Here is a 27,242-nt window from a genome sequence, read left to right as displayed (position 1 = left end):
TCGGCAGCACACCTGCCCGCTGCGCCTCCCCGTGGTGGTCCCCGTTGTTAGCCCCGCCTCACGAGCCCCGTCACAGCCCGACCTGCCCTGTGGTTTCAGAGGTTGGCAGAGATCCAGTGCACCCTGTGGGTGAGAAGCCACGGGATGGAGACAGGGAGGGTTGGGAGGCTGGGCAGTCATAGCATGGCTGTGCTTGCAGGTTCTGGGACGCTAGAGTTTCTAAGACGTTTTCACGTCCATTATTCAGTTGATCCTGCCAGCAGTGCAGTAAATGGATAGGGCTGGCACTGCTCACCCCATTTGTAGATGAAGAGCCAGGGCCATAGAGCGTAATACAGTGTGGAGGTGAAGACCGTGGCCCTTGTGATCACACTGACCAGAGTCTGAATCCCAACCTTGCCATTCCCAGCCTCTGCCAGTGTGGACACGAGCAACGTAGTTCCCACTCAAAATGGCAGTGATGAGGGTTAAATAAGATAATGTGGGGCTTCCCTGGTGGCGCAGTGGTTGAGAGTCCGCCTGCCGATGCAGGGGACACGGGTTCGTGCCCCGGTCCGGGAAGATCCCACATGCCGCGGAGCGGCTGGGCCCGTGAGCCATGGCCGCTGAGCCTGCGCGTCCGGAGCCTGTGCTCCGCAAGGGGAGAGGCCACAACCGTGAGAGGCCCGCGTACCGCAAAAAAAAAAAAAAAAAGATAATGTGCATTGTGCTTGGCTCGGCACCTGGAACATTGCCCTCAACGAAGGGAAGTTGTTGTTTTAGAAGTAGGAGTTGTTGTTGTAGCTGCTGGACCCAGAAAACTTAAATGTAATACCCAATATCATGTAATTCCTAACTATGCCTGGTACTTGAGATTCCAAGTCTAACACACAGAAGAAGTGGCCTGTGGTCTCTGTTCAGTTAGAAGAGTGAAGATACTGTGTTCCATCCAGTGTTACATGGGTACACATCTGTATGTTCACCCATTCCGTGAGTACTTGCTGAGTGCCCACTACACTCTAGGTCCTGTCCTGAGTGCAGAACACAACAGACAGAAGACCAGGCCAGCCCTCCTACAGCTTCCATCCAAGTCGAGGAAGAAGACAGATGGTGTATAAGTGAATAAATAATAAAGTAATTCCACATACTGCTAAGTGCTATAAATAAAACAGGGCAAGCTGAGGGAGTTTCAGTGGGGGTGGGCTTATAGCTAGAGTGGTCAGGAAGGGTCTCTGAGGACATGACATTTGAGCTGAGACCTGAAGGGTGAAAAAAGCCGGGTTCCAGGCAGAGAGGGGAACAAGAGCAGAGGCCCCGAGGTTGGAACGAGGGAGGATTTCCAACAGGGAAGAAAGACAGACCCAAATGCCTATAACATGCTGAGTGAGTCAGGATCCCAGGAACCAAGTCTGGGGACGCAGGTGGGCTGCCACGGAGGCCTTGCAGGCCAGGGCAGGAGGCTTGCATTTTGTTCTCAGTGGTTTTGGGGACCAGTTCCGGGCACAGGTGCGTGGCATGGCATCTCGGGGTGTCTGCTCAGCTGCCCTCATCCTTTCATAGGCAGCTGGTCAGCAGAGCCGCCAGCTAGGCAGTGTTTCTGAATATGCTAAATCTAGCGGGGTCCCGCTTTCTGGCTCGGCATCTGACTTCCTTAGGGAGCTTCTTCAAGTCTGCAATCTGGTTTTCCACCCAGCCTCGCATCAGGGTCTCCAAGGGTGGCTCCTGGGGATTCTCCTGTGCTGCAGGCTTGGGAGCTGCTGATGGAGAGCCCTGCTCTTGGACTGTGCTCTTGGGGCAGCCTGCTCACCTGGGCCCATGCTGTCTTTCAGGTGGTGTTGATCAATGCCATCAAAGACGTGGCTAAGGCCCTCTCAGATCTCATTGGTGCTACCAAGGGAGCTGCCAGCAAGCCCGCCGATGACCCCTCCATGTACCAGCTCAAGGGGGCTGCCAAGGTAGAGTGGAGCCCCAATTAGGGGCAAGCGTGCCAGGGGTGCTGTAGTGAGAGATGCACGCTCGAGATTATTGGAGGATGTGCATCTGAGCTCCTTTCTCACATAGAGGTGCTGGTACTCGTGGCATTAGATCCGGAACTAAAAGGAGGGATGGGACCTCAGCGCACTCCCTGTTTTCTCTTGACATCTCTTCCCATGCAGGTGATGGTGACCAATGTCACCTCCCTCCTCAAGACCGTGAAGGCGGTGGAGGACGAGGCCACCCGGGGCACACGGGCGCTTGAGGCCACCATCGAGTACATGAAGCAGGAGCTCACGGTAAGGAGCCACTGGTCACCTCCCTCAGGCTCCGCATCCAGCAGCTGACCCCAGTGCAGCTTCTCTGAGACTTCTAGCATAAAGAGGTTTTACCCGGAACACCTGAGCTAGGGAAGCCCACTTGCCTGCCTGCTGGTACGTTTGTATCTTGGAGACCCCACGTGAAACTGACTTCTGAGTTTGGCTAGGATCAATTTGTAATTGTAATTAAATGAATTAATGTATGGCTTGGGACCATTCAGGTTTAATCCCACTAAAATTGCAGCGTGAAACGAAAGTGCTACAGAAGAGTCCTGTGGTAAAGGGAAATTCAGTGTAGCCGCTTGCCCTCGCCTTGAGCTTAAACGGTGTGTACACTGTGCAGCCACGTAGCCCCTGCTGATTCCCGTTGCCACTGGCAACAGCTCACGCTGCTGCACACGTACGGATTTGGGAGTCTGAGGCTGGCTATTAGGAAACCTGGATTGCCTTTACCTGGGACACTTCCCTTTAACGTCAGGCTTCCTTCTGTGTGAGGTGTCCTGATCTCAGAGACGCTGACCCCATGTTCACTCTTACCTTGTTCCACCGTCGTAAGAGCGAGGGTGTCCTGGTGATATACTGTGATTGTCTCCTGTTCTTTTGATCCTGAGACAATGGTGGATTGAATCATCCTTATCCCTAGAAATAGAAATATGCTGAAAATGAGCAGTTTCAAACTGAAGATTTCTTTTTAATGGGAGGGTCTGATTCAAGCTTCCTCTTTGGAAGGAGGCGTCTTTAGAGGGTCACCTGTGAGGGCCACAAGCCACTGAAGGGCAGCAGTAGAGACAAGCAATTCTGTTGGGTTTTGCTGGTAGAGGCGCGGGTTCTCTTGTCCTGTTTTTAATGAATCCGACCTTGGTTGGTGTTGTGCTTAGTTCTCACATGGAGAAGAAACTAAAAAATACAGGCCTTAAGGCTGCTGCCTGGCGCTAACCTGCTTGCATGGGCTGGGGGCTTCTTACCAAAAGTCTGGACACACATTCTGACAGGTGTGGGTGGGCCTAATGGTGGCAACGGAAGCAATTTGAAATTTGGAGCTCTCTTGGGAAATTACAGACACATGGTCGACCTAAGTATACCGATGTGGTTTAGAATTGACCCAGACTGTGCATTTTCGTGGACACAGGAGGTTTCCAAAGGAGCATGTGTCCCAAGACCCACGTTAGTGTGGAGAGCTCTGTCCACGTTCATTCTACTGCGGCATTCAGGGGTGGTCCTGGGCGGCCTGATGGTAGCTGTTCATTTTTAGGGGAGTAGTGATGTTTAACAGTGGTTGGCACATGGCAGGGATGCTGGCTGGGTCCTCCTTTCTGCTTCCAGGAAGACTTCCCTGCTGAAACGTGGCTGCCTAGGGCAGAAGACAGAGCAGCCCCACCTGGTTCGGGATTCCTCATGTACAGGGACAGCCAGGGCACCCATCACTCATGGTAGAACCATGGCAGATGGGCTGGAAGCAGAAACGGCTGGCTTGGCTGGCAGGTGGAACTTTAAAGTGGGATATTCACTTACCATGGCTAATTTATTTCAGCTTCTCTAAAGGGGTGTGTGTGTGTGTGTGTGTGTGTGTGTGTGTGTGGGTGGGTGGGTGGGTGTGGTTAAATAATTCACAGTGTCAACGTGGCACACTCGACCTGAACGCCTCCATACAATTAGGCAGTTATATTGGTAAGAAAGGCTAAGAAGAGAAGAAACTGAACGCTTCATTTCCCCCAGCCCCACACCCTTTTAAAGAGAGAGAACTGAGTCCAGAGTAATGCATCCAGGTCAGTCGTGCCCTGGAACCAGCATCTGGGCTGCGGAGTTTCTGGGAACTACCGAAGCAGGAGTAGGAATGGGCCAGGAGAACTGGGAAGCCGCACAGTGCCTCCCGTACCCCACCCCGGTGGAGCGGGGTAACGAATACACGTTGAGTGTCAGTTTCCAAAGGCAAACAAGTCAATGCCGTGGATCGTTCTCCCTCCCCACGTTGTCCCCATGAATGCCGAGTACAGGTGTGTGAGGCTTATGCACGCCGGAATCTTGAAAGCAAGAATGATATTACTGTATTCACATTTCTAATTTCCTGCCACTTGACGGTTTCTTCCTGTGGCTGGCTTGGTTTTCAGACACTGAGCCGCAGCCGGTAGGGGAGGCATATTTCTGTCCTTCCCTTTTTGATTTTTTCAGCACTTCGATTTCTAACTTCCAGGTATTCCAGTCCAAAGAGGTACCTGAAAAGACATCATCACCTGAAGAATCCATCAGGATGACCAAAGGCATCACCATGGCAACAGCCAAAGCCGTGGCAGCTGGGAACTCGTGTCGACAGGAGGACGTGATTGCCACCGCCAACCTGAGCCGGAAGGCCGTGTCAGATATGTTGACGGCTTGCAAGGTAAAGGCCTTGGCGTTGTTTGGGGTGGGTAGGGTAGTGTTCGGTCACGGTTGAGCTGTTGGGTTCAGTTTGGAGAGGGGGAGGGACTGGCCACGTGTAGAAGGGAGCCGCTCGGTACCTTAACCTGTGTGTGTAATAGGCTACGCGGGAAGGCAGGTGTGCCCATCAGCCCCTGGAGGTGACTCTGCGGGCAGGTTTGTGTCTGAGAGGGCATGGAGTAGGCCTGCTGACCGGCCCTCCCACTTTACCTCTCAGTTCTTCCTGAATAGGCAGACACCTTCTTCCAGGGGCTGTAGTGGAGGCCGCTCTGGCAGTAGTGAAGCGGGCGTGTGACATTTTGTTCCAGGCCCTTCAAAGGAAAACCACACCCCTTGTCAGCCTGCACCCTTTCCTGCTTCCATAGGTCAGCAGCCATTCTGCCCCCAGAGGGGTGTTGCCATAATTGGGTGAGGCAGTGAGTGAGAGGAACCAGACAGAACGTCAGGGATCTGCCTTTTTGCTCTCTGTGCCAGACGTCTTAGAGCAGCTCCTCTGATCCTTGGGGAGACAGTGGGGGCCACTGCCCTAAGCCAGTGCTCATGGAAGGAGCTGGGGAGACCTGAGCTTTATGACCTTCACTTTATTTTTGATCTGTTAAGCCAGGGAGCCGTAAGAGCCTCCCATTGAGCACCTCCACCCCAGCCCCTCATCCTTCTAGGGACAGCTATGGCCCAGGGACCCTGACTTCTGCTCCATGATGGACCGATGACCCCCCTGCCATGGTGGGCAGATGGGGCTGAACCACAGAAAGGGAAGAGCAGCTGTTGCAGCTGGGTGTCCTCAGCAACAGGGCCCTTCTTTGTGGTGCAGTGAGTTGTGGGCAGAGCTGGTACGGGGTCGGACGATGGCCTCTCAGGTTCCTTGGCAAGGGTAGGGTGGGCTGGGGTCCCTGGGCAGAGGCAGGGGGAGGCAGCCAGGCTGAAGGGCTGGGTGTGGGGAAAAGCACCGCATTTCCTGGTCTCCTGGGTGTGGGGGAGGGTAGAGCGTGGGGAACAGGGGTAGGTGGGGGGGAGGGGGGGGGAGCAGAGGGCGGCAAGAGGGTTGGGCCACTGTCCTGAGGACCGAGTGCTCTGGGCCGGGGAGTTTAGACTCTCCTGAGGCCACAAGTACAGTTTTGATGCGCTCAGTGGAATCTGCCCTGGCAGAAGCGATAATTCCCCGAAGGGGTTACGGCCTCCGTCAGAACAGTATTTACCAGGGACGTCCCTGGCGGTCCAGTGGCGAAGACTTCGCCTTCCAGTGCTGGGGGTGCGGGTTCAATCTCTGGTCAGAGAGCTAAGATCCCACATGCCACTGGGGCCAAAAAAACAAAACATGAAAAACAGAAGCAATATTGTAACAAATTCAATAAAGACTTTAAAAATGGTCCACATCAAAAACAAACAAAAAAACTCTTTTTAAAAAAAAAAAAAAAAGAACAGTATTTACTAGCCAGATATGGCCTGAAGGCCATCATGGTGTATATGCAGGGCACCTCATAGTTTTGGAAGAGCTGGCGTGTATGTTCTGTCGTTCAATCCTAGATGGGAAGGGTAAAGGAATTCTCCTAATGTGAGCTTGCCAGAAAGGGCATGCAATAAGAACATATAGAAAGCCAGGGATGCCTACTGGTGGGTCAAGAAGGAACCCTCTGTGCCAAGCAGAGGGCCACGTGGCCATATTTGAACACCACCTTTGGGGCTGAGCAAGGCAGGAACGGAGGTGCAGTAGGTCCCATACTGACTCATCAGAGACAGGATTACGCTAATTGCTTCAGTGGGGATGCAGACTTCCCTATACCCTAAGTTTATTCTCGTGTCTGTTTCTTTCTGGTCTTCCTTTCATGTCCATACGTCTATGTCAGATACAATTTTATATCTCTGATTACAATTAATGTTACATGACTGTTTCTGCATTACTAGCAGTCATTATAACTGACTCTTTATTGACCAAAAAATACCCTGGTAATGAATATACTCTTTCCCCCACTATCAGATACTTAGATTGTCTGCAGTTTTTTTTTAATCATCAGCTTTACTGCAGTGAACATCTTTGGGTATATCTGTTTTTCCTGTGCCTTGGATGATATCCTTAGGCAGGCTCCCAGAAGTTGAATTAGGAGGTCAAATGGTGTGACATTCTAATTATTGCTCGATTGCTTTCCCCAAGGGCTCTACCAGGTTAGAGCCACCAGCCATGAACAGCAGCTCCCGCACAGCTCTCAAGGAGGGCCTTGCACGTTACCTGCTGGAGGAGCATCATAGCCCTTGTCTTCCCCCAGTGGTGTCTCGTCGAACCAGACGTGGGCTCTGTCCTCACACTTGGAGACACGGGGGCGAGGCTAATTAAAACGCAGGACGGTAGTGTATATATGTCCATGCCTCTCTCTCGCTCCGTCACAGCTTACCCTTCCCCCTCCCCATATCCTCAAGTCCATTCTCTAGTAGGTCTGTGTCTTTATTCCTGTCTTACCCCTAGGTTCTTCATGACATTTTTTTTTCTTAAATTCCATATATATGTGTTAGTATACGGTATTTGTCTTTTTCTTTCTGGCTTACTTCACTCTGTGTGACAGACTTTAGGTCCATCCACCTCATTACAAATACCTCAATTTCATTTTTTTATGGCTGAGTAATATTCCATTGTATATATGTGCCACATCTTCTTTATCCGTTCATCCGATGATGGACACTTAGGTTGTTTCCATCTCCGGGCTATTGTAACTAGAGCTGCAATGAACATTTTGGTACATGACTCTTTTTGCATTATGGTTTTCTCAGGGTATGTGCCCAGTAGTGTGGGAAGCAGCCACATAGCACAGGGAGATCAGCTCGGTGCTTTGTGACCACCTAGAGGGGTGGGATAGGGAGGGTGGGAGGGAGGGAGACGCAAGAGGGAAGAGATATGGGAACATATGTATATGTATAACTGATTCACTTTGTTATAAAGCAGAAACTAACACACCATTGTGAAGCAATTATACTCCAATAAGGATGTAAAAAAATAAAAATAAAAAATTAATTAATTTTAAAAAAACGCAGGAGGGGTTAAAGGCCTGGCCTGTTAGTCCTCAGATGATTACAGCCAGGCTCATAAATGACAGATACTGGCCACTTGACTTATCCCCACCCCTCTTGGGGTGGTTTGGGAGGGTCAGGTAAGCGGAAATTTCCCAGGTGTTGCCCCCAACAGCTCCCAGTCCTGGGGAGAGGGATTTGACTGGAGGGAGCATGGAGGCAGGTCACGCTTCCCCTTCTGCCTTGACCTTTTATCCTAACGTGTAATTTGTATTTGTCCTGACTTGTGATTTATTTGCAGCTTTCTATTTTTTGTATTCTTGTAAGTCTCCTCGAGTTCTTTCCAGAGTGAGGTTGTAGAAGGAGGAAAGGCTAAATGGGTAGGGTTGCCAGACTGAGCAAATAAAAAGCAGACCGCCCCATACTTATGCTAAAAGTTTTCATTGTTTATTCGAAATTCAAATGTAACTGGACGTTCTGTAGTTCATCTGGCAGCCCCGTGAATGGGCGTACCATCTGAAATGATATCTCACACATGACTCAAGTCGGCAGGGCCCAAGTACAAGAAAAAAGGACCAGATGCTGTGTAAACCATATGTCCTGGTCTGCTTATCTCAATGTGTATAATGCGAGATGGGTTATTTGTGGCGCCTCTGAAGGTGCTGGGGAGCTCGCTCTCAGAAGGTTCCCAGGAACCAGTGAGCCCTGGTCAGGAGACTCACTGTGATTGCAGGGTGATCAGGTCACAGAGTGATGAGCCTGTGAACAGAGAGGGTTCTTCAGGATACTTCACGCTGCAGGAGAGAGAGAGGCTGATCCTGGTAAGCTGTAGCCCTCTGCTGTAAGCCTCTTCTGTAAGCCCCAATCATGAATCTTTTTAGCACACGTGGAATTTCTTACCTTTCAATAAAAGATGGGGTGGGGGGGCATGAGGAGAAAGGAAGGAAAGAGGGGCCAGATTCACTTGCTTTTGTCTGCCCTCCAGGCACTAGAAAAAGCAAGACACAAAGTGTTGTCAGAGAACCTGCAGTGCAGACAGGTGGGAGGTATCAGGAGAATGTGGAGGAGAACCCCTCCTCTCTCCAGGGAGGCAGGGAAGGTTTCTCAGAGAGGTCACTGAAGGTAAAACAGGAGGAGTTCCAGATTCCAGGTCTCCTGCCTCTGGGTCTTGGGCTACACAGCACTGCTGGGCAAGTGACCCCCACCTGGCTGCCTGGTCCACTTGCCACCTGGCTCTTCCTGTTTTAAGATGTCGACGTTCCTTTCTCTCTCCAGCAAGCATCCTATCACCCCGACGTCAGCGAGGAGGTGCGCACCAGAGCGTTGCGGTACGGGACGGAGTGCACCCTCGGCTACCTGGACCTTCTGGAGCACGTCTTGGTGGTGAGGAGGGGCATGGGCCAGGCCAGGGCTGGGGAAGAGCTGATCCGAGTGCAGAGCGTCCTCTCCTTGGGAAAACCCCTCTTAGAGCCTCGTGCAGGCTCCACTTGCAAGGCTGGGACTGGACTGAGCTGAAAAGCCTCTCATATCACACTGCCCCAGCACACAAGATACAAGTGTAGTCTGGAGGGAGGTGCAGTTCGAATCCAGAGGAGCCTGGCTGTCTCATTGCACCAAAGAGGGAAGACTAGCATGGAAGAGCAGTGGGTAAGCAGAGTGAGAGGCGAAGCAGGTGGGACACACAGAGCCACCACTAAAAACAGATCAGGAGGTCCGGTCAGGAAAAACCCCAGTCTATCCTGCAAGGGCCAGGAAGGCTCCTAGAAGAGCCAGACCAGCATCCATGTTAGAAACGTCACCAGTGCTACAGGAGACCTACTAGCCTCTCGTGATTTCCCCCAGTCCTCGAACCAGTGGCTTAGACCACACTGAGAATATGTCTAGTTCCATTTGTCTGATGACCTTCGAGCCTGCCGTGCCCACGTGGAGCTGGGTTAATGTGGTGTACATCTGTCCCTGTCTAATCCCGGGAGCCACGTTTAAAACTGGGGAGTTCTGGGAGAGAGCTTGTTCGGGAGTCAGAGACACCCCAGAAGGGACTTGATGATGTCTCACCCCCTTCACTGCCCTTGCTCCTTTCTAAACCTAAAAGAAGACGATCCAACAGGGCACTTTCAGATACACAGCACATGTACCTCAAAGATAATTAAGCCTTTCATTTGCTCTGCATTGACATTTATCTCTTTTTGTGCAACCACGTGAGGCTAGCAGGGCAAGGGAATGATCCAAGACCCAAAGAAGTTTGGCCCCTTGGTTGAGGTCACCCAGCTACTAATGACAGACCTGAGACCAAGTTCCAGCTCAGCTCATTCTAGTATTTCACTGCCTTCTCCTTAAACTGAAATTACCTTCTGATGTTAAGCATTTCTGGTCTTTTAAGGGAACACTACTTTTATTCTTCGCCCAGGTAACCGTGGTCATCGCAAAAGAATATCTTTTGTGAGAGTGGCCAGTCTGGGGTTACTGACATTGGGCTCCCAAAGCCTGAACGCTCGTGAGTAGAAACCAGTGTATTGCTCGTGGGCCAAGGAGAAAACATCTTGGCCAGTCAGCGTTCGCAGGCACGAGCCTCCCCAGCCAAGCCAGCTTGTCTGTGTTGGGATATGAAGTGTTCAGCCGGTGAGCACGCATAGCAGGAAGTTTAGCGTAAGGAGAATGAAGCCAGCAAGGCTTCCACAAGGTATCTTTTTCTTGATGGGACCATCTATTCTAGGCACATGGAATCTTGTGACATTCGAAAGCATAGTGGAAAGCAAAATGGCTTAGGTTTAGAACGCTCGAATTCAAATCCTGGCTCTGCCAAGTAAATAGTTGCATTACCACTGTCTTATCCGGGCTTCAGTTTGCTCAGATGTTAAGCCGCTGATTAAGGATTAAGTGAGGCTGTGGGGAGTCCAGGGCTATGGCTGAGATCATGTCTGCTCCACGCTTCGTTAAAATCCTCCCGGAAGGTGCTGGTCCTGGCTGAGCAGAGGTGCAGGGCTGCGGCAGCAGTGCCCTCCTAGCTTCCCAAGTGGGGACTCTCCCCCAGCACCCATTTTTCCTTGTCTCTGTCTCTCATGCTTTGGTCTTCATCTTGTTCATTTGTTACTGGCATCCTCCTATTACTCCCATGAAGGATCCTCACCTCACCCCTTTCATCCGGTTCCATTTCTCGGTTAAATCGTATTTTTTCCCCGCTCCCGTGTTTGTACCTGTGGCGCCAGTGTCGGTAGGTGCAGGCCCCTGCACACATTGGCTCTTGGTGAGCCGTTTAACGAGAATGTCCTGCGTCGGGGTCCACTTGCAGCGGCGCCAGCTCCCCAAGTTGGGATGGAAAGGAGGCAGCAGCCTTCAAGGCGTACGGTGGAGTGAAAATCTCGGGTTTCCCTCCTCTGCGCAAAGACAGCTTAGACCTGGGAGAGGAGTTCTGTCTTCATGAGGAAGGGCAGGTGCCAGCATTTGTCTTGAGAACCTTCTCCCAGGGGAGAAGGAAGAAGGAACCATCAGAGGGTCCCCTTCTTGACCTCAAGCCACCTTTAGACCCTCTCCCAGTATCTGGGAGCCAGGTGTTGCATCCACCAAAGCACTTCCTCTCTCCACCTCCGCCCCTCTCCATGCCCACCCCATGTTGGTGAGCAGAAGACAAGGCCTCCCGAGGCGGGTGTGGGTGGGTGGTTGGCCTCTTTGCCCCAAAGGAAGCTGAGGTGTCCGGGGCCTCCGTGGGAAGGCCTAGGAGCCATTCCCAGGATACACACTCAGAGACCCCAGCTTTACAGCCACTTGGTTACTGTGCCAGGCATCAGCCCTAGTGATAATCAGCAAGTTCTTCTGGAACAGGAAGAAGGGCACATACCACAGGGAGACCCCACATCACGTGTGATTTGGGAGGTTTCATGTGGGGCCAGAGGTTGGCAGTAGGGGAGCTACCACTGCCTTCTTTTCCTAGACCCAACAAGAGCCATTGCACTTTACAGCCAGGTGTGCTTCCCTGGTGCATTTTCCGTTATGAGTTCTTCCTGGTATTTACTAAAGAAACAGGACTCCGAAGTCTTATGTGTTTGCAAACCGAATTTGGTTGATTGTGTGGTGGTTGATGTGTCTGTTAAAAGCCTGCCACCTGAATTTCCTTTCATCTTCCTCTACAGTTATTGTCATTGTAACTCGTAATTATGGCAATAATATAAATACCCTGTTTCTCCATAGCTGTTTTGAGATTTGCAGTGTGAAAAATGCTGGTGCTAAAACGAAATCATTAATAGGAAGAAAAGCTAAATGACATGAAAACTTTTTTTTTTTTTTGCGGTACGTGGGCCTCTCACTGTTGCGGCCTCTCCCATTGCGGAGCACAGGCTCAGCGGCCATGGCTCACGGGCCCAGCCGCTCTGCGGCATGTGGGATCTTCCCGGACCAGGGCACGAACCCGTGTCCCCTGCATCGGCAGGCGGACTCCCAACCGCTGCGCCACCAGGGAAGCCCGACATGAAAACTTTTATACAGCATCCAGAATTTGTCTCATCTTTTACAAGAAAGAGGTTTTTCCCTCTTTATGGTGACAAGTGCTGATGGTTCATCCAAGTAGATAAGAATGAAATTGCATCAAGTATTTGTTCATATTTTTATTCTTGTCTCTTTAGAGACCTACACATACTCTTTGAAGGGTATTTTCCAATAAAAATATAGGAAGGAAACATCCAGGGGATTATCATAAACATGAAAAAATACCAGTTCCTAACTGAAAATGGTAGAACCTCTGTGACAGTGTTCTGTCCCCTAAGCTGCAGACATTAGCAGTTTCCTTGGGCCTGCAGCTGAAAATAAGCTCACGTTTCCCACCATGAGCCCTCACTCCTTCTCCAAAGCAGACTTGAAAGAAATCTGGACTAACATGAGGCTAGATACGAGGAAGATTGTTCCACATACGAGGACCATGAGCCATAAGACCACTTAGGACAGAGCTGGTAGAGACCCGAAAAGAAATCAGGGAAATGGAGACGCACGAGTACAGAAACTAGTGTTCACTTCTGAGGGAACTTTTGACAGAATCAGAGAACGAAAACCAAATTGACAATTTAGAGAAGACATCAGGTTTATGTGGAAATTACCTTTAGGGTAGAGGGAAAGAATACTAAGATTAGCTATTTGAGGGTAGTGAATAAAAAAGCAGTTAAAGCTAGAGATTTTCACACACGTGCGCGCACACACACACACACACACACACAGTATGCCCCATTCTGCCCTCCTCCTCATTCACTGGTCTTCACGCATGTCATCAGATGACCACAGTACCTCCATCCTGAAAAGAAAGTCAGCCGACATTGGAACTGTAACAGGAGATCTTCGGATGGTCCTCCTGGATCGTTGTAAAGCTGACTTCTCTTCTTAGCTGACCAGAGAGAATTAGTAAGATTTCTGAAAGCTGAAGAAAGGTCAGATAATTGTCCAAGTTTTACAAAAGGGGAAAGAGAAAAGTAGAAATTAAGGTTTGGAGGAAGTGTCCAACAATTTAGAGGAATAAATTGAGATCACTTTCAGGTAGTCCAAGGTGGTTTAGCCATCTTCTTTAGGGGCTGCTTTTCTTAAATTTGGACACATGAAAACATGGGGGAAAGTATGCTACTTTAGCCTTGTTCAGGTCAAATATCCTAGAGCCAAGGATTCTTCACCTTTTTTGGCTGGTTTGTATATTTTAGTTTTACTTTAGAAAAAAATCTTAAAACAGAAAACCATATCAACATTTGCATGTCTACCATCTATAATTAACTAATTTTGTTAAATAATATTTTGTCTTATTTGGTTCAGATCCTTATTTTGTAAGAAGTCTCTCAATAATAATTAATTTTGTATCCTTTACCAATACCATCCTCCTTTTTTCTCTGTCTAGGCAGAAATAACTATCATGATTTCAGCTTTCTTAACCTTTCGTGGATCTTGGGCCCCCTTGAGCTAGCTAAAAGCCCATTTCCTGCCTCACCCTACCCTCATCAGAGAAACATCAGCACATAAACACAAATGTCCCATAAACTGTTAAGAGGGTTCCCAGACCCCTAGCTGGATACTTTGGGAATTTAGAAACTCCAAATCGAGAACCCTTCCTTGGGGATTTTTTTTTTTTTTTTTTCTTGAGAATCCAGTTATCAGTCTACAAACAATGGGATCTAATTTAGGCAGAACCCCGTCCTTGCTGCCCTGGGAGCTGCTTTACGAAGCTTTAGACGTGCCCATTTGAGCAATGTTGGCCTTCTGCATTTGCTGTTGGCTGGTTTGTCATGGAGGATTTCTATTGCAGGATGAGAGGCAGCCACTTGGCCTCTGCAGTGACCACAGATCAATATTGCTGCTTACCCACAATATGAGGTCTTTGACAGGGTTAAAATTACCATGGCTTCCAGTAGCAGCACTTTAATTTCATTCTGTCTGTTGCCTGCTATGAGAAATCATGTTGACTTAATTGCAGAATAAAAATAGAACTCCTTTGCTCTCCTGCCTTATTTAAATAGGGTGCTTTGGCGTAGGGCCGTTCCCTTTCTTAGAGCCAGAGTGTATACAGAAGTGGTTTTCTCCCTCCATCAAGGCTCATGCAGCTTAATATTTCGCAATCCAAAAATGGGCAGAAGACCTAAATAGACATTTCTCCAAAGAATATATACAGATTGCCAACACATGAAAGAATGCTCAACATCATTAATCATTAGAGAAATGCAAATCAAAACTACAATGAGATATCATCTCAAACCGGTCAGAATGGCCATCATCAAAAAATCTAGAAACAATAAATGCTGGAGAGGGTGTGGAGAAAAGGGAACCCTCTTTCACTGTTGGTGGGAATGTAAATTGATACAGCCACTATGGAGAACAGTATGGACGTTCCTTAAAAAACTTAAAACAGAACTACCATACGACCCAGCAATCCCACTACTGGGCATATACCCTGAGAAAACCATAATTCAAAAAGAGTCATGTACCACAGTGTTCCTGGCAGCACTATTTACAATAGCCAGGACATGGAAGCAACCTAAGTGTCCATCCACAGATGAATGGATAAAGAAGACGTGGCACATATATACAATGGAATGTTACTCAGCCATAAAAAGAAACGAAATTGAGTTATTTGTAATGAGGTGGATGGACCTAGAGTCTGTCATACAGAGTGAAGTAAGTCAGAAAGAGAAAAACAAATACCATATGCTAACACATATATATGGAATCTAAAAAAAAAAAAAATGTTCTGAAGAACCTAGGGGCAGGACAGGAATAAAGATGCAGATGTAGAGAATGGACTTGAGAACACAGGGAGGGGGAAGTGTAAGCTGGGACGAAGTGGGAGAGTGGCATGGACATATACACACTACCAAATGTAAAATAGATAGCTAGTGGGAAGCAGCCACATAGCACAGGGAGATCAGCTCGGTCGTTTGTGACCGCCTAGAGGGGTGGGATAGGGAGGATGGGAGGGAGATGCAAGAGGGAGGGGATATGGGGATATATGTATACATACAGCTGATTCACTTTGTTATACAGCAGAAACTAACACACCGTTGTAATGCAGTTATACTCCAATAAAGATGTTAAAATAAATAATTAAATTTTAAAACATAAAGACAGAAGTCTTTTCACCACTTCCCTTTGATGATTTCAGTGAATCTCCCTACCACACCCTTAACTTTTGTTTCAGCTTTATTGAGGCATAACTAACATATACAAGGAACACATATTTGAAGTGTATGATTTGAGTAGTGATATGTGAATACGTCTGTGAAACCATCACCACAATCAAAACGACGAATTTATCCGTTATTCTTCAAAATTTCCAAAAAACCACTAGTCTGCTTTTTGTTATTACAGATTTGTTTGCATTTTCCAGACTTTTATATAAAAGCAGTCATCGGGCGTGTACTCTCCTTTGTCTGGCTTTTTTCACCCAGCATCAGTATTTTCAATTCCGTCCACATTGTTATGTGTACCAATAATTTGTCCCCTTTTATTAAGTAGTATTCCATCATATGGCTATGTCATAATTGTTCATCAGAACACCTGTTGATGGATATTTGGGTTGTTTCCAGGTTTGATTATCATAAATAAATCTGCTACGAACATCCTATATAGAAGTTTTTCTACCTATATGATTTCATTTCTCTTGGATAAATACCTAGAAGTAGAATAGTTATATCATAGGGTGGGTATATTTTTAACTTCTTAGGAAACTACTAAATTCTTTTTTAAAGTGGTTATTGCCACCAGCAGTGTATGAGAGTTCCAATTTCTCAATGTCCTTGTTAGCACTTAGAGTGGTCAGTGTTTTTAATTTTAGCCATTCTAGGGGGTATGTGGTGGTATCTTAATTTCCACCAAGGGTTAGAAGGCATTTTGGGACCAATTTGTCCATGACACTAGGAATGCTCATTCCCAGGTCAGGCAAGGGTTTCATTGATAGGCCACTCAAAGTGCTAATACTGGACCAGACCCTGTTAATAATAACCGAAAGCGTCTGGACCATCTGTCTTACTAGTCTGTTATGATCCAGGAAATGGTTGCTTCTTCCCATTTCCAGAGTTATGCATTGATCTCATGGAACTATATATTTGGTCAATCATTTCAAGTTACCTACTCATCCTCAGTTTTATCTGAGGCTCAGTCACACATTTGGTAATGCAGGAAACAATGATCTTGTAAAATAGGCAGAATACAAGTAATATAGCTGGTAACATTAATAAGGTCATAAGTAAGTATTTAAGCTGAGAACTTCCACTAGGTGCGGCCCAGTATAGTATCTGCCCAGATCATGTAAACAGTCTATTCTGCACCAATCGCTCTCTTTAAGGAAATCATATATTCATATTGTACCTAAAGTTCACCAAAGATTTCTACGTGTAAAGGTGAGTGGTGGGTCATCGTGACCCTTTGCAGGATTGAGAAAGGAATGTTATCTTCTAAGGAGTTACGTGACTGGTGTCAGAAGAAGAAAAATTGGTCTTTAAGATTGAGCAGGTATTTCTGCTGTTGGGGAGGTCTGTTAACACGTAACACAGATGCACAAGGCACACTAGAGGGGAGGGAGGAGGCCAAAGGGCAGAGAAAAAGTTTTATGTTTAAATCGTTCTTGTCTTGCCTTAGAACGTGAATTTTTATTTCATCAGTCAGATATATTGTCTGCAGATAGTTTCTCTTAGGGTGTCACCTGTATTTTCATTTTCATAACAGTGTCTGGCGGGGGGAGAAAAATGTATATTAAAAAAGAAAGGGGCTTCCCTGGTGGCGCAGTGGTTGAGAGTCCGTCTGCCGATGCAGGGGACATGGGTTCGTGCCCCGGTCCGGGAAGATCCCACATGCCGCGGAGCGGTTGGGCCCGTGAGCCATGGCCGCTGAGCCTGCGCGTCCGGAGCCTGTGCTCTGCAATGGGAGAGGCCACAACAGTGAGAGGCCCGCGTACCGCAAAAAAAGAAAGAAAGAAAATGACAGCAAGGCAGAGAGTTGAGAAAACAAAAACGTGCAGATAGAACTCGGATAAAAATGAAAGTAAAATGAAAATATGTCTTACATATAAAATATTAAACATTTAGGATGAACTGGATGTTTGCAAAGGCTATCGAATTATTTTCAGGATTATACCCCAGTATGGGGAAGAAAATAATCTTCCCTGTATTCTTCTGAGTTCTTGCCGGAGACCTCATGTAATAAGACAGATTAATAAGAGAACAACAAAAGTTGATTCACATGGTGTACCTCATGGATAAATGAAAGATACCCAGCGGAAAAATGGGCAATTCCCAAGGTAGCCTAAGCCACCCACTTAAATACCACTTTCAGGCAAAGAAAAGAAAAGGTGTATGTGGTGGGAGGAGGCTGGTTACAGGAGGTGGCCAGGAAAAGCAGGGTTAACTAGGGTAAGGTTGTTAGCAGGTTTTAGAGCCTTCATCATCAATAAGATTCTCTTGTGATTTTCACTCAGGCGTCTCTTACTGGTACAGAGGGGGAGACACCCTTACAAATGGAGATTTCTTTTATAAATGTGAATTACCCTTTCAAAAGAGTAACTTTCCTGTTTTCAGAGCATCCCCCACGTCTGATTTTTCTCAAAATAATCAAAGCAATCTGTATGCCAAAGAGGCATATTTTGGGGTGACATACTTTGCTACCCTTTACCAGCCCTCTTCTTTGTCTTTCATTTGCCTGCCTGATTGATTCTCTTCTTGTTAACAACCTTATTGAGATATAATTGGCATATGGCAAAATTTACCCAGTTAAGACAGTTTCTTGGTTTTCACTATATTTAGAGCTGTACACCTATCACCATAATAATAATTTTAGAACATTTTTGTCAACCCAAAAAGAAACCTCATGCCCTTTAGCAGTCATTCCTCATTCCCTTCATCCCCACTCCTAGCCCAAGGCGAACACTAATCTTTTTCTTGTCTCTGTAGATTGCCAATTCTGGACATTTCATGTAAACAGAATCGTATAGCGTGTGATCTTTTGTAATTGGCTTCTTTCACTTAGCATAATGTTTTTAAAGTTCTAAGACATAAGCTTTCAAGTTCCTGCTTCTTTTAAAATTAATTTTTATTGGTGTACGGTTCCTTTACAACGTTGTGTTAGTTTCTACCGTACAGCAAAGTCAATCAGCTATAGGTATACATATATCCCCTCTTTTTTTGATTTCCTTCCCATTTAGGTCACCAACAGAGCACTGAGTTCCCTGTGCTGTACAGTAGGTTCTCATTAGTTACCTATTTTATATATAGTATCAATAGTGTATATATGTCAATCCCAGTCTCCCAGTTCATCCCACCCCCCTTCCCCCCTTGGTATCCATACGTTTGTTCTCTACGTCTGTGTGTCTATTTCTGCTTTGCAAATAAGATCATCTATACCATTTTTCTAGATTCCGCATATATGCGTTAATATACGATATTTGTTTTTCTCTTTCTGACTTCACTGTATGAACGTCTCTAGGTCCATCCACATCTCTATAAATGATGCAATTTCATTCCTTTCTATGGCTGAGTAATATTCCATTGTATATGTACCACATCTTCTTTATCCATTCCTCTGTCGATGGACACTTAGGTTGCTTCCACGTCCTGGCTATCGTAAATAGTGCTGCAGTGAACATTGGGGTGCATGTGTCTTTTTGAAGTATGGTTTTCTCTGGATATATGCCCAGTAGTGGGATTGCTGGCTTTTTAAAGTTTTAAAGCATAATATATGTGTTTTGTCCCCTATTTAAGAAGCTAAGATCACAAAGGTTATTCTCCTGTATTTTCTTCTACACAGTTTTAATTCTTACATTTAGGTTTATACTCCATTTCTAGTTCATCTATGCATATGGTGAGGAAAGGGTCAGGTTTATTTTCTTACCTATGGCTATCCAGTTGTTTCAGCATCCTTTGTTGAAAAAATTGTCCTCATTGAATTAAAGGTGCTTTAGCACCTTTAATGAAAATCAGTTGACTATATGTGTGAATCTAGTTCTGGACTCTTTTCTGCCCCACTGATCTGTATGTCTATTCACCAATATCCTGTTGTCTTGATCACTACTATAACTTTATAATGAGTCTTGAAATCAGGTATTCTAAAACTTACAGCTTTGTTCTTTTTCAAAATGGTTTAGCTATTCTAGGTCCTTTGTATTTTATATACATTTTAGAATCATCTTATCAATATCTTAAAAAAAAGCTTATTGGGGTTTTGACTGGGATCATGGGGAGATTTGGGAATAATTGATCTTAATAGTCTTCTAATCCAAGAATATGGTATATCTCTCCATTTATTTAGGTCTTCCTTAATATTTTCAACGACATTTGTAGTTTTTAGCATCCACATCTTACACATCTGTTGTCAAATTTAACAGTATTTAACTTAACAGGTATTTCATGATTTTTTATGCTACTATAAATGGTATTGCTTTTTTCAAAATTCTCAATTTTTTACTGCATATAGAAATATAATTGATGTTTGTATATTGACCTTATATCCTGTGACCTTGCTTAACTCATTTATTCTAGCTTTTTTTCCCTTTTATTTTTTACACAAATGCCTTAGAAATTTCTACATAGGCATTCATGTTATTTATGAGCAAAGACAATTTTACTTCTCCCTTTCCATCTGTGTGCCATTTATTTCTTTTTCTTGCCTTGCTGCACTGGCCAGGAATACTAGTACAATACTGATGGAAGTGTGAGGACGAATATCCTTACCTTATTCTTGGTCTTAGGGGAAAACACGCAGTCTTGCACCATTTACTCTGAGTCTCCCCATCATACCTTTAACTCCTTGCTTATTCACGTTGTGTTGACCACTGTAGAAAAAGCAAATAGCAAAGCCTGTGGACTCCTTTGCTCTTTAGTCCCAGAGCTGTAGCCATTATTCACCTAGTGGCCTTACAACATGTATTGTTTCAGACAAATACAGTACAAGCCTTTTACAGTTAGGTAGTGGCAAATGCCCATTTGATCTAGAGCAGTGGTTTACAACTTTGGCTGCAAATGAGAACCACCTGGAGAACTTTTAGAAATTCTGGTGCCCAGGCCTTACATCGGACCAATTCCATCAGTAGTCCTGATGGAAATGTATACTGTATTAAATTATGTATTAATTTATACAGTCTTACCACAGCTCTATAATGAAAGGACTGTTTGTTGTGCTCATTTAATAGATAAGTAAACTGAGGCTTAGAGAGAAGATAAGTAACTGGACCACTGTTACTGAGGTACATTGACTCTAGAACCTACCCTTAATTCAGTTGCCTGCCAACTGTCTGTGTTAAAAAAGTAAAAGGCATCTAACCCCTCCCCTCCACCTCTCCATGGTTCTGGTGATCTTCTGGAACTAGTCTAGGATGCCATCATATTAGGACTTGCCTCCAGTAGTGTGTGGTCTGTTATTCATTCATTCATTTGTTCACTCATTCACTGGTTTGTAGTGAGTTAATATCTGCATGGTGCTATGTGTAGATAGGTCCTAGGTTGAGGGAATGAGAATAACAGAGCAGCTGAACTCAGAACAGTAGCAAATATAAAATTTAGAAGATTGCAAGAGGAAGGAGGGTAGGGAATAGAGCCTGGGAAGTGGTTGCTCAAGAATCTTTGACTAATCATTTCAAGTGTGTAACATAATGTCTTCTATGCACTGGTGTGTCTGGGGCTGGTCAATGTGTAACCCCAATAAAGAAGATGTGGCACATATGTACAATGGAATATTACTCAACCATAAAAAGAAACGAAATTGAGCTATTTGTAATGAAGTGGATAGACCTACAGTCTGTCACACAGAGTGAAGTAAGTCAGAAGGAGAAACACAAATACCATATGCTAACACATACGTATGGAATTTAAGGGAAAAAAATGTCATGAAGAACCTAGGGGTAAGACAGGAATAAAGACACAGACCTACTAGAGAATGGACTTGAGGATATGGGGAGGGGGAAGGGTGAGCTGTGACAAAGCGAGAGAGTGGCATGGACATATATACACTACTAAATGTAAGGTAGATAGCTAGTGGGAAGCAGCCGCATAGCACAGGGAGATCAGCTGGGTGCTTTGTGACCGCCTGGAGGGGTGGGATAGGGAGGGTGGGAGGGAGGGAGACACAAGAGGGAAGAGATATGGGAACATGTGTATATGTATAGCTGATTCACTTTGTTGTAGGGCAAAAACTAACACACCATTGTAGAGCAATTGTACTCCAATAAAGATGTAAAAAAAAAAAAAGTATAACCCCATTAACTCCCCCAACCCCAGATTTTTTTTTTACCAAGCTTCTTTTAAAGTTCTCTTACAGTTTTGGGGTCCAAAAGACATCTTTTCCAGACTCGTAAGAAAGAGCACGATACCTGGTCAGGTGAAAAGGGTATGGGATACCAAGAAGGGAATAAACATTTAATGAATGCCTACTGTGTTCCAGGCATTGTGCAAGATACTTCTCATGGGTTATTCCATTTGATGTTTATGCCACTCCTGAGGAGTAGGCATTATCCCAGTTTTACAGATGAGAAAACAGGTTCTGAGAGGTTCAGTAATCTGCCCATTGTTCACAAACCAGGAGGAGCAGGTGAAGCTAGGTTTGAAACACAGGTTTGTCCAATACCAAAGCCTAGGCTTTGTCTGCTGCTCAGAATTGTCCATAGAGAGACGGCAGTGGTGCTTTCCTCCTGAATGTCTTAGCATTTCTAAATCTCAAGATGACCCCTCTGAAGCGTGGGTAAGAGATGCAGGAAAGAATATTGAAAGAAGAATTTCAAGATTAGGGAGGAGCAAGGTGGTGTAAGTCAGATGTAAATCCATGGTGGAAGATGGTAGGGAGCTCTCATCCATTTCATAATTCCATTCTTGAATGAATTTGAGAAGAAATCAGCTGAGGATGTCCTTTAAATTGGATTAGGGGTAGATTTTTAGTATCTTTTTTAACACCAGCAAAAAACAAACTTAAAACCCCTTTAAACTAGGTTTAAAAGAAGGAAAGTCCACAGGACTTCTCCCAGGAGAGCTTGCAGTCAAAACCCTGGAAATGGATTGTCCTTTCAGGAGCAGCCCTTCTCAGAGAGATTTTTGTCTCCAAGACCCCACCTGAGTCACACTTTTCTTCTGACTCCATATTTGCTTTGTCACAAACACCAGCTGACCTGCAGCCTTGAACATTCATGTTCACTCAGAGCATTCTTACATTTTGGGTAATTTCCGTGTGCGTATGTTTGTTTTAGGTACAAACAAAAGGACAAATAAGAACTTCATCTCCCTTGTGATCTTAGGGAAGTATGTCAGAATAGATCTTAGGAAAACTCCTGGTTCCCAGCTTTTCTTTTCTCACGTGAGGAAACTGAAGGCCAGTGCATCTTATGTGTTTTCCCCTAAATTTCTAAAGTCACTTGGTGACAGAGTTGCAACTTCAAACCAGGATGTCTAGCTCTGCGTCCACCAGCAAAAGTGGGCTTCCTGTTACAATGGCTACCGTCTTCCTTATGCGTTTGGCTTGTTTTTCACCCATAGATTCTTCAGAAACCAACCCCAGAACTCAAGCACCAGCTGGCTGCTTTCTCCAAGCGCGTGGCCGGTGCCGTGACCGAGCTCATCCAGGCAGCGGAGGCCATGAAAGGTAGGCTGGATTCTCTCGTGTCGTCCTGGGGGGCAGTCCTAGACAGCAAACTGAGCAGAGAGGATGGGCAGCCTACACAGGCCCTCACTTGGCAAATGAAGTCAAAAGGAACACAGTGAGGAACTTTTTTTAAGAAGCAAATGGGAGTAGAGTTAGACTGAAAAAGTTAATATTCTCCTGAAACAAGTCTTTTCTCCAGTCTTTGTATTACGTCCTTCAACTTAAATGTCATGATCCATCTAGAACCGCTCACTTCTCTTTTAAGGGTCTTGCCATCCATTTTTAACTGCATTTTCCTTCATCAGAATATTTATTCTCATTTAAATAATACACTTGATGTTTAGAAACGGTGCTATCTGGGTAGTATATTGTGTGCACACCCCTTCGTGGTTATGAAGAAGCCATCAGCTCACCCGGGAGGGGTTTTCTTACCAATTTCCCTTTGTTTGCATTGGAGGGGAATGGCTGTTCCTCCTGAGTTCCCAGGAGAAAAGAAGAACAAATCTCTGTGCTCAGCGTAGTCTCAAGTCTCCTGAGGATGCTTGCTTGCATTCCTGAACTTTAAGTTACAAGTCGGAGTAAAACTCAAGCCGGCCTTGGTCAATGAGATCTCGATTTTTGAGACTATCATTGATGACTGATCCTGTGTTAGGGCTGTCTATACAACTGATTGAGAAAATCAGGGTCAGACAGGCACTCCCCACCCCGACCCCTGCAGCCAGCTGATGTTAGTGACAGCTGGAGAAAAGATCCCTTAGGACAACGCAGCTAGTCAGCTTATGGAGCATCCCTGCATGCAAATCGTGATGTCGTTTGTAATTAAGTCACTGCCCTGAGGTCTGCAGCTACCAAGAATGACCCTCTTTGGACTGCTTTTAGGAACAGAGTGGGTGGATCCAGAAGACCCAACCGTCATTGCAGAAACAGAATTACTGGGGGCTGCAGCATCCATTGAGGCTGCTGCTAAGAAGTTAGAGCAGCTGAAGCCAAGAGCAAAACCAAAAGTGAGTGTCCACGTGTGGCTGCTTGTCTGATGTCAGTAGGTCTCCCGGTAGATGGCTGTGAAATGGAGCCAGATGGGCTGCAGGGAGCTCGTCTCCTTCCCTGTGGTTGGACTAGCAAGCTGCAAACCTGTTCTACCTGCCCAGCACCTTTTTACAGGGTATGGAAAAAAACCCAAGGGTGGGTCTTTCAGGTTAACCATCCCAGGAAATACCTTTGGGTATCTAGAGGAAGAATCCCGGCATTTAAAATCTTGACTTTGTTCCACTGTTACCTAAAGCAGGTGTTGGATGTTTTCTATAGAAAGTCCCCGTTGCTGAATGTGAGATTGTCACCCTCTAATTTTCTGGTTTCCATAATGCTTTTCACCAGAAATAGCAATGCTGGGTCTCTCCTTTTCTTCAGATCAATAGAGAGTAGTGTGAACCTCAAAAGTGGACCCGGTAACAGATTTTTTCAGTATATGCTGGAGACTGTGGTTGGCTGGTGTGTTTTCTCCATCTGTGTTTGTCATCTAGATAAATGTTGAGAACTTAGTTACTAAGATCATAAGTATGTGTTAAGAGAAAGTCATTTAAAAGAAAGAGATACTTTAAGTCAGGACAGTAGAGAGGACAATTATTACAAAAAAGAATGGTGCCCTGGTGCTGTCCAGGGGGCAAAGCCCAACCCTGTAAAGAAGCCACAGTCCCCCTGCCCCCATGGCTTTCTTCAGTGGGAAGATGGTAGAAGCAGAGGAGGCCTCTTTATCTTTCTATTCAAGCAAGTCCCTACTGGTTCCTGTAACCCCACCTCCCTTCCAAGGATCCAGATACCTTAGGAATTAAAATCTGGCTCTTCTCTTCAAAAACAAAAAAGTTGTATCTCCCAGTTTAGGTGCCTAAAATTCTACCTTTTTAAAAAAAAAACAAAAACTTAAGGATGGAGTTTGAGTACTGGAATATACCAAAGCACTCAAAAGCGGTTCCTGGGCTGATGCCGCATGTAAAATAGACTTGGACACACGGTGAATCTGTTAGACTGGCGGACATTCTCAAAACCGTGGAATTCTTAGAGCCAGTCTCCTAATTGTCACTCTAGATTTAATAAAGGCATTTTTAGAATTTCTCATCAAGATGTAATTTAAGATTTTTGGCCTCTGGGTTTTGAGTTTGCCAGGGTCCTCTTTACTGGCCGTAACCTGAGGGTCTTAGGTGGTCTAAGTTTGTCCAAGTTTTTCTCAACAAACTTAGAGCTAAGTGTAGGTGTAAGGGCAACTCCATTTTCTGGACTTGGCTTTATTTCTGCTTTATAAAAATAAGTTAATCATGAGTAGAAAATGTACTTTCAGCTAAGAAGCAGCAGCCGTTGACTGAGATTTAGAGGCCTTAAACTGACAGCAGCCGTTGACTGAGATTTAGAGGCCTTAAACTGAATTCGTTTTTCCTTTTCCTTATCTGATTCACCACGTACTTTCCTCTCTCGGGGAAGCTTCTGTCTGCTGGTTCTGGAGCCATGTCAGCTGATGCTCTTTCTCCTGGAGAAGTAGCTTGGCGCTAATTCACGTTGACCCTTCACCATACTCTAAGAGCTGCAGTCCCAATCCCTTTCCCATTGTCTTTTGCAGGGCCCTTCTGAGCTCTTGTGTATCCCTAAATTCTGGCTTCCCCCTGTCCAGCTCTTGATTTATCTCATGATTCTTGATCTGAAAAACAGTCAATAGAGTTCCTATTCCATAGGGTCGCTGATATAACAATTAAATGAGATAATCTAGGAACACAGTACCTAACATACCATAGACGTAGTAAGCAGTCAGCATATCACCATCACTGAAAATATGATTCTAGGACTTTTATCTACTACCTCCTAGGAGAATGCCTGAAATAAAAATTATTCCATAGATCCATGAGCTGATGGCCTTAGGAAAAAGAGGAAAAAAAGAAAAAAAAGGCTAAAAGCACATGCTGATTGAGTGCCAAGCATGTGCTAGGCAATCTTCTAGGTGCTTTACATAGATTAACTCATTGGGTCCTTACAGCAAGTCCACGAGGCAGCATTGTTGGCGTCCCTGCTCTAGGGATGCAGAATCAGAGGCAAATTACTTGCCAGAGTCAGATGGCTTTGACCGAGCTGGAAGCAGCATTGTGTGGGCCCTGGAGGTGGTAGTTTCAGGCCATACCAGTCCTCTCTGCCTACCCACTGTCAGAAATTCCGGTGCAGTCCCACGGGGCAGGTTTCTGGTTTACCTGTGCCACTTGAGCCATTAATCCCACCTCTGGGAATCTGTCCTGAGGAGGAAATCCAGAGAGGAAGCAAGTTCTGTGTGCGTGAGACGGTTGTTCCTTTCATCCTTGTTCACAGTAGCAAGAGTTTGGGTGTGACCTGAGTGTCTGCTTGAAGGCAAAGTATGTAGCTACTCAAAATAATGGTTGATAGGACTGTGTAGCATGAAGAACATGCTCCTGGCATGATATTAAGTGAAAAGTAAAACAGGATGTGGAATCATGTACTCAGTATGATCACAACTCTGTTAAACACTTGTGAATGAGGGAGACAGGTGGGGGATGGACAAGAATGATGGTGGGGTTGGAGTGATGGGAGGGTCTATGTTTTAAAATTTTGTAAGACAATGTTTTAAAAATAACAGCACTTAAAAAGTTTGTGATGACTGCCACACTGGGCCAGTGGGCATTCCCTACACTGCCCTAGGATCATCTAGCCTTTCTGTTTATAGTGTGGTGTGGATTTTTACAGAAAGCCAAGGTCACAGTTGACATAACTGTTGATTTGAGTCCCTTCCTTGGAGGTACCTACTCTAGGTCACTCCCATCTTCCTATTAGGAAGGGTACTTGGTCCTTCTAGAGTCTTTAGAAGGATCTCTGAAGTCTTACTCTACCCAGTGACCAGAGGCTCCCACCACATGGATTATGTTATCCATAAAACTGTTTTGAAGAAATCATCAACCTAAACCACAGTTTTTGTGCCTGTCTGGGAGTGCCATCTGCTCTGTAGTAATATCGACGTGAAAAAAAATACCTTTCTTGACTTCAAGAAGGAATTTTTCCCCAGTTTAAAAAAAGAAAAAAATCCCAATCTAACATCAAAAGTCAACCAGTCTTTTGAGATTAACCAGCTCTTCCCATCCCCTTCCAAAACTAAACACAGTTAATCACAAATCCTCAGGATTCTGTAAGTAAGCAATTGCTCTTTCACCTCTACCCCTGTAACTCACATACAAACCTGCAGGCACCCACTATCGGGTGAATATGCTCTGCTTCTATATCTGGGAAGCATTTGCACTGCTTTGAGGGAGTTTGGGAGATGGGCAATGTTTTTGTTTAAATTGTTTTGCTCACCACATTCTCAGGTTGCCTATTTTAATAATAGAATGGTCTGGGGTTTATTGAAGATGATTCCTAGTATATTCCCACCTCAGGCCCTTAGTACGTAAGCACCTCTTTTTGCCTGGAATCGCCCAGACACAAATAACAAATTGGCATCGCTGA

General features: G+C 45.6%; 1 protein-coding gene across 3 annotated transcripts in view; it reads left to right on the top strand.

Annotated features, from left to right (window-relative positions):
- Window positions 1-27,242, top strand: part of TLN2 (talin 2) — a 440,641-nt gene that overhangs the window by 396,452 nt on the left and 16,947 nt on the right. For all 3 annotated transcript variants that reach the window (XM_032622981.1, XM_032622982.1, XM_032622983.1), the window contains 6 exons: window positions 1,809-1,934; window positions 2,136-2,252; window positions 4,465-4,650; window positions 8,961-9,068; window positions 22,649-22,754; window positions 23,634-23,758. In XM_032622981.1, the coding sequence (XP_032478872.1) occupies window positions 1,809-1,934; window positions 2,136-2,252; window positions 4,465-4,650; window positions 8,961-9,068; window positions 22,649-22,754; window positions 23,634-23,758 (768 nt within the window). The remainder of the gene's footprint in view (window positions 1-1,808; window positions 1,935-2,135; window positions 2,253-4,464; window positions 4,651-8,960; window positions 9,069-22,648; window positions 22,755-23,633; window positions 23,759-27,242) is intronic.

Source organism: Phocoena sinus, chromosome 2, assembly GCF_008692025.1.
Source record: "Phocoena sinus isolate mPhoSin1 chromosome 2, mPhoSin1.pri, whole genome shotgun sequence".
Taxonomy (NCBI): Eukaryota; Metazoa; Chordata; class Mammalia; order Artiodactyla; family Phocoenidae; genus Phocoena; species Phocoena sinus.
The sequence above is the reverse complement of the archived record's forward strand: the minus strand, read 5'-3'. Positions and strand labels throughout refer to the sequence as shown.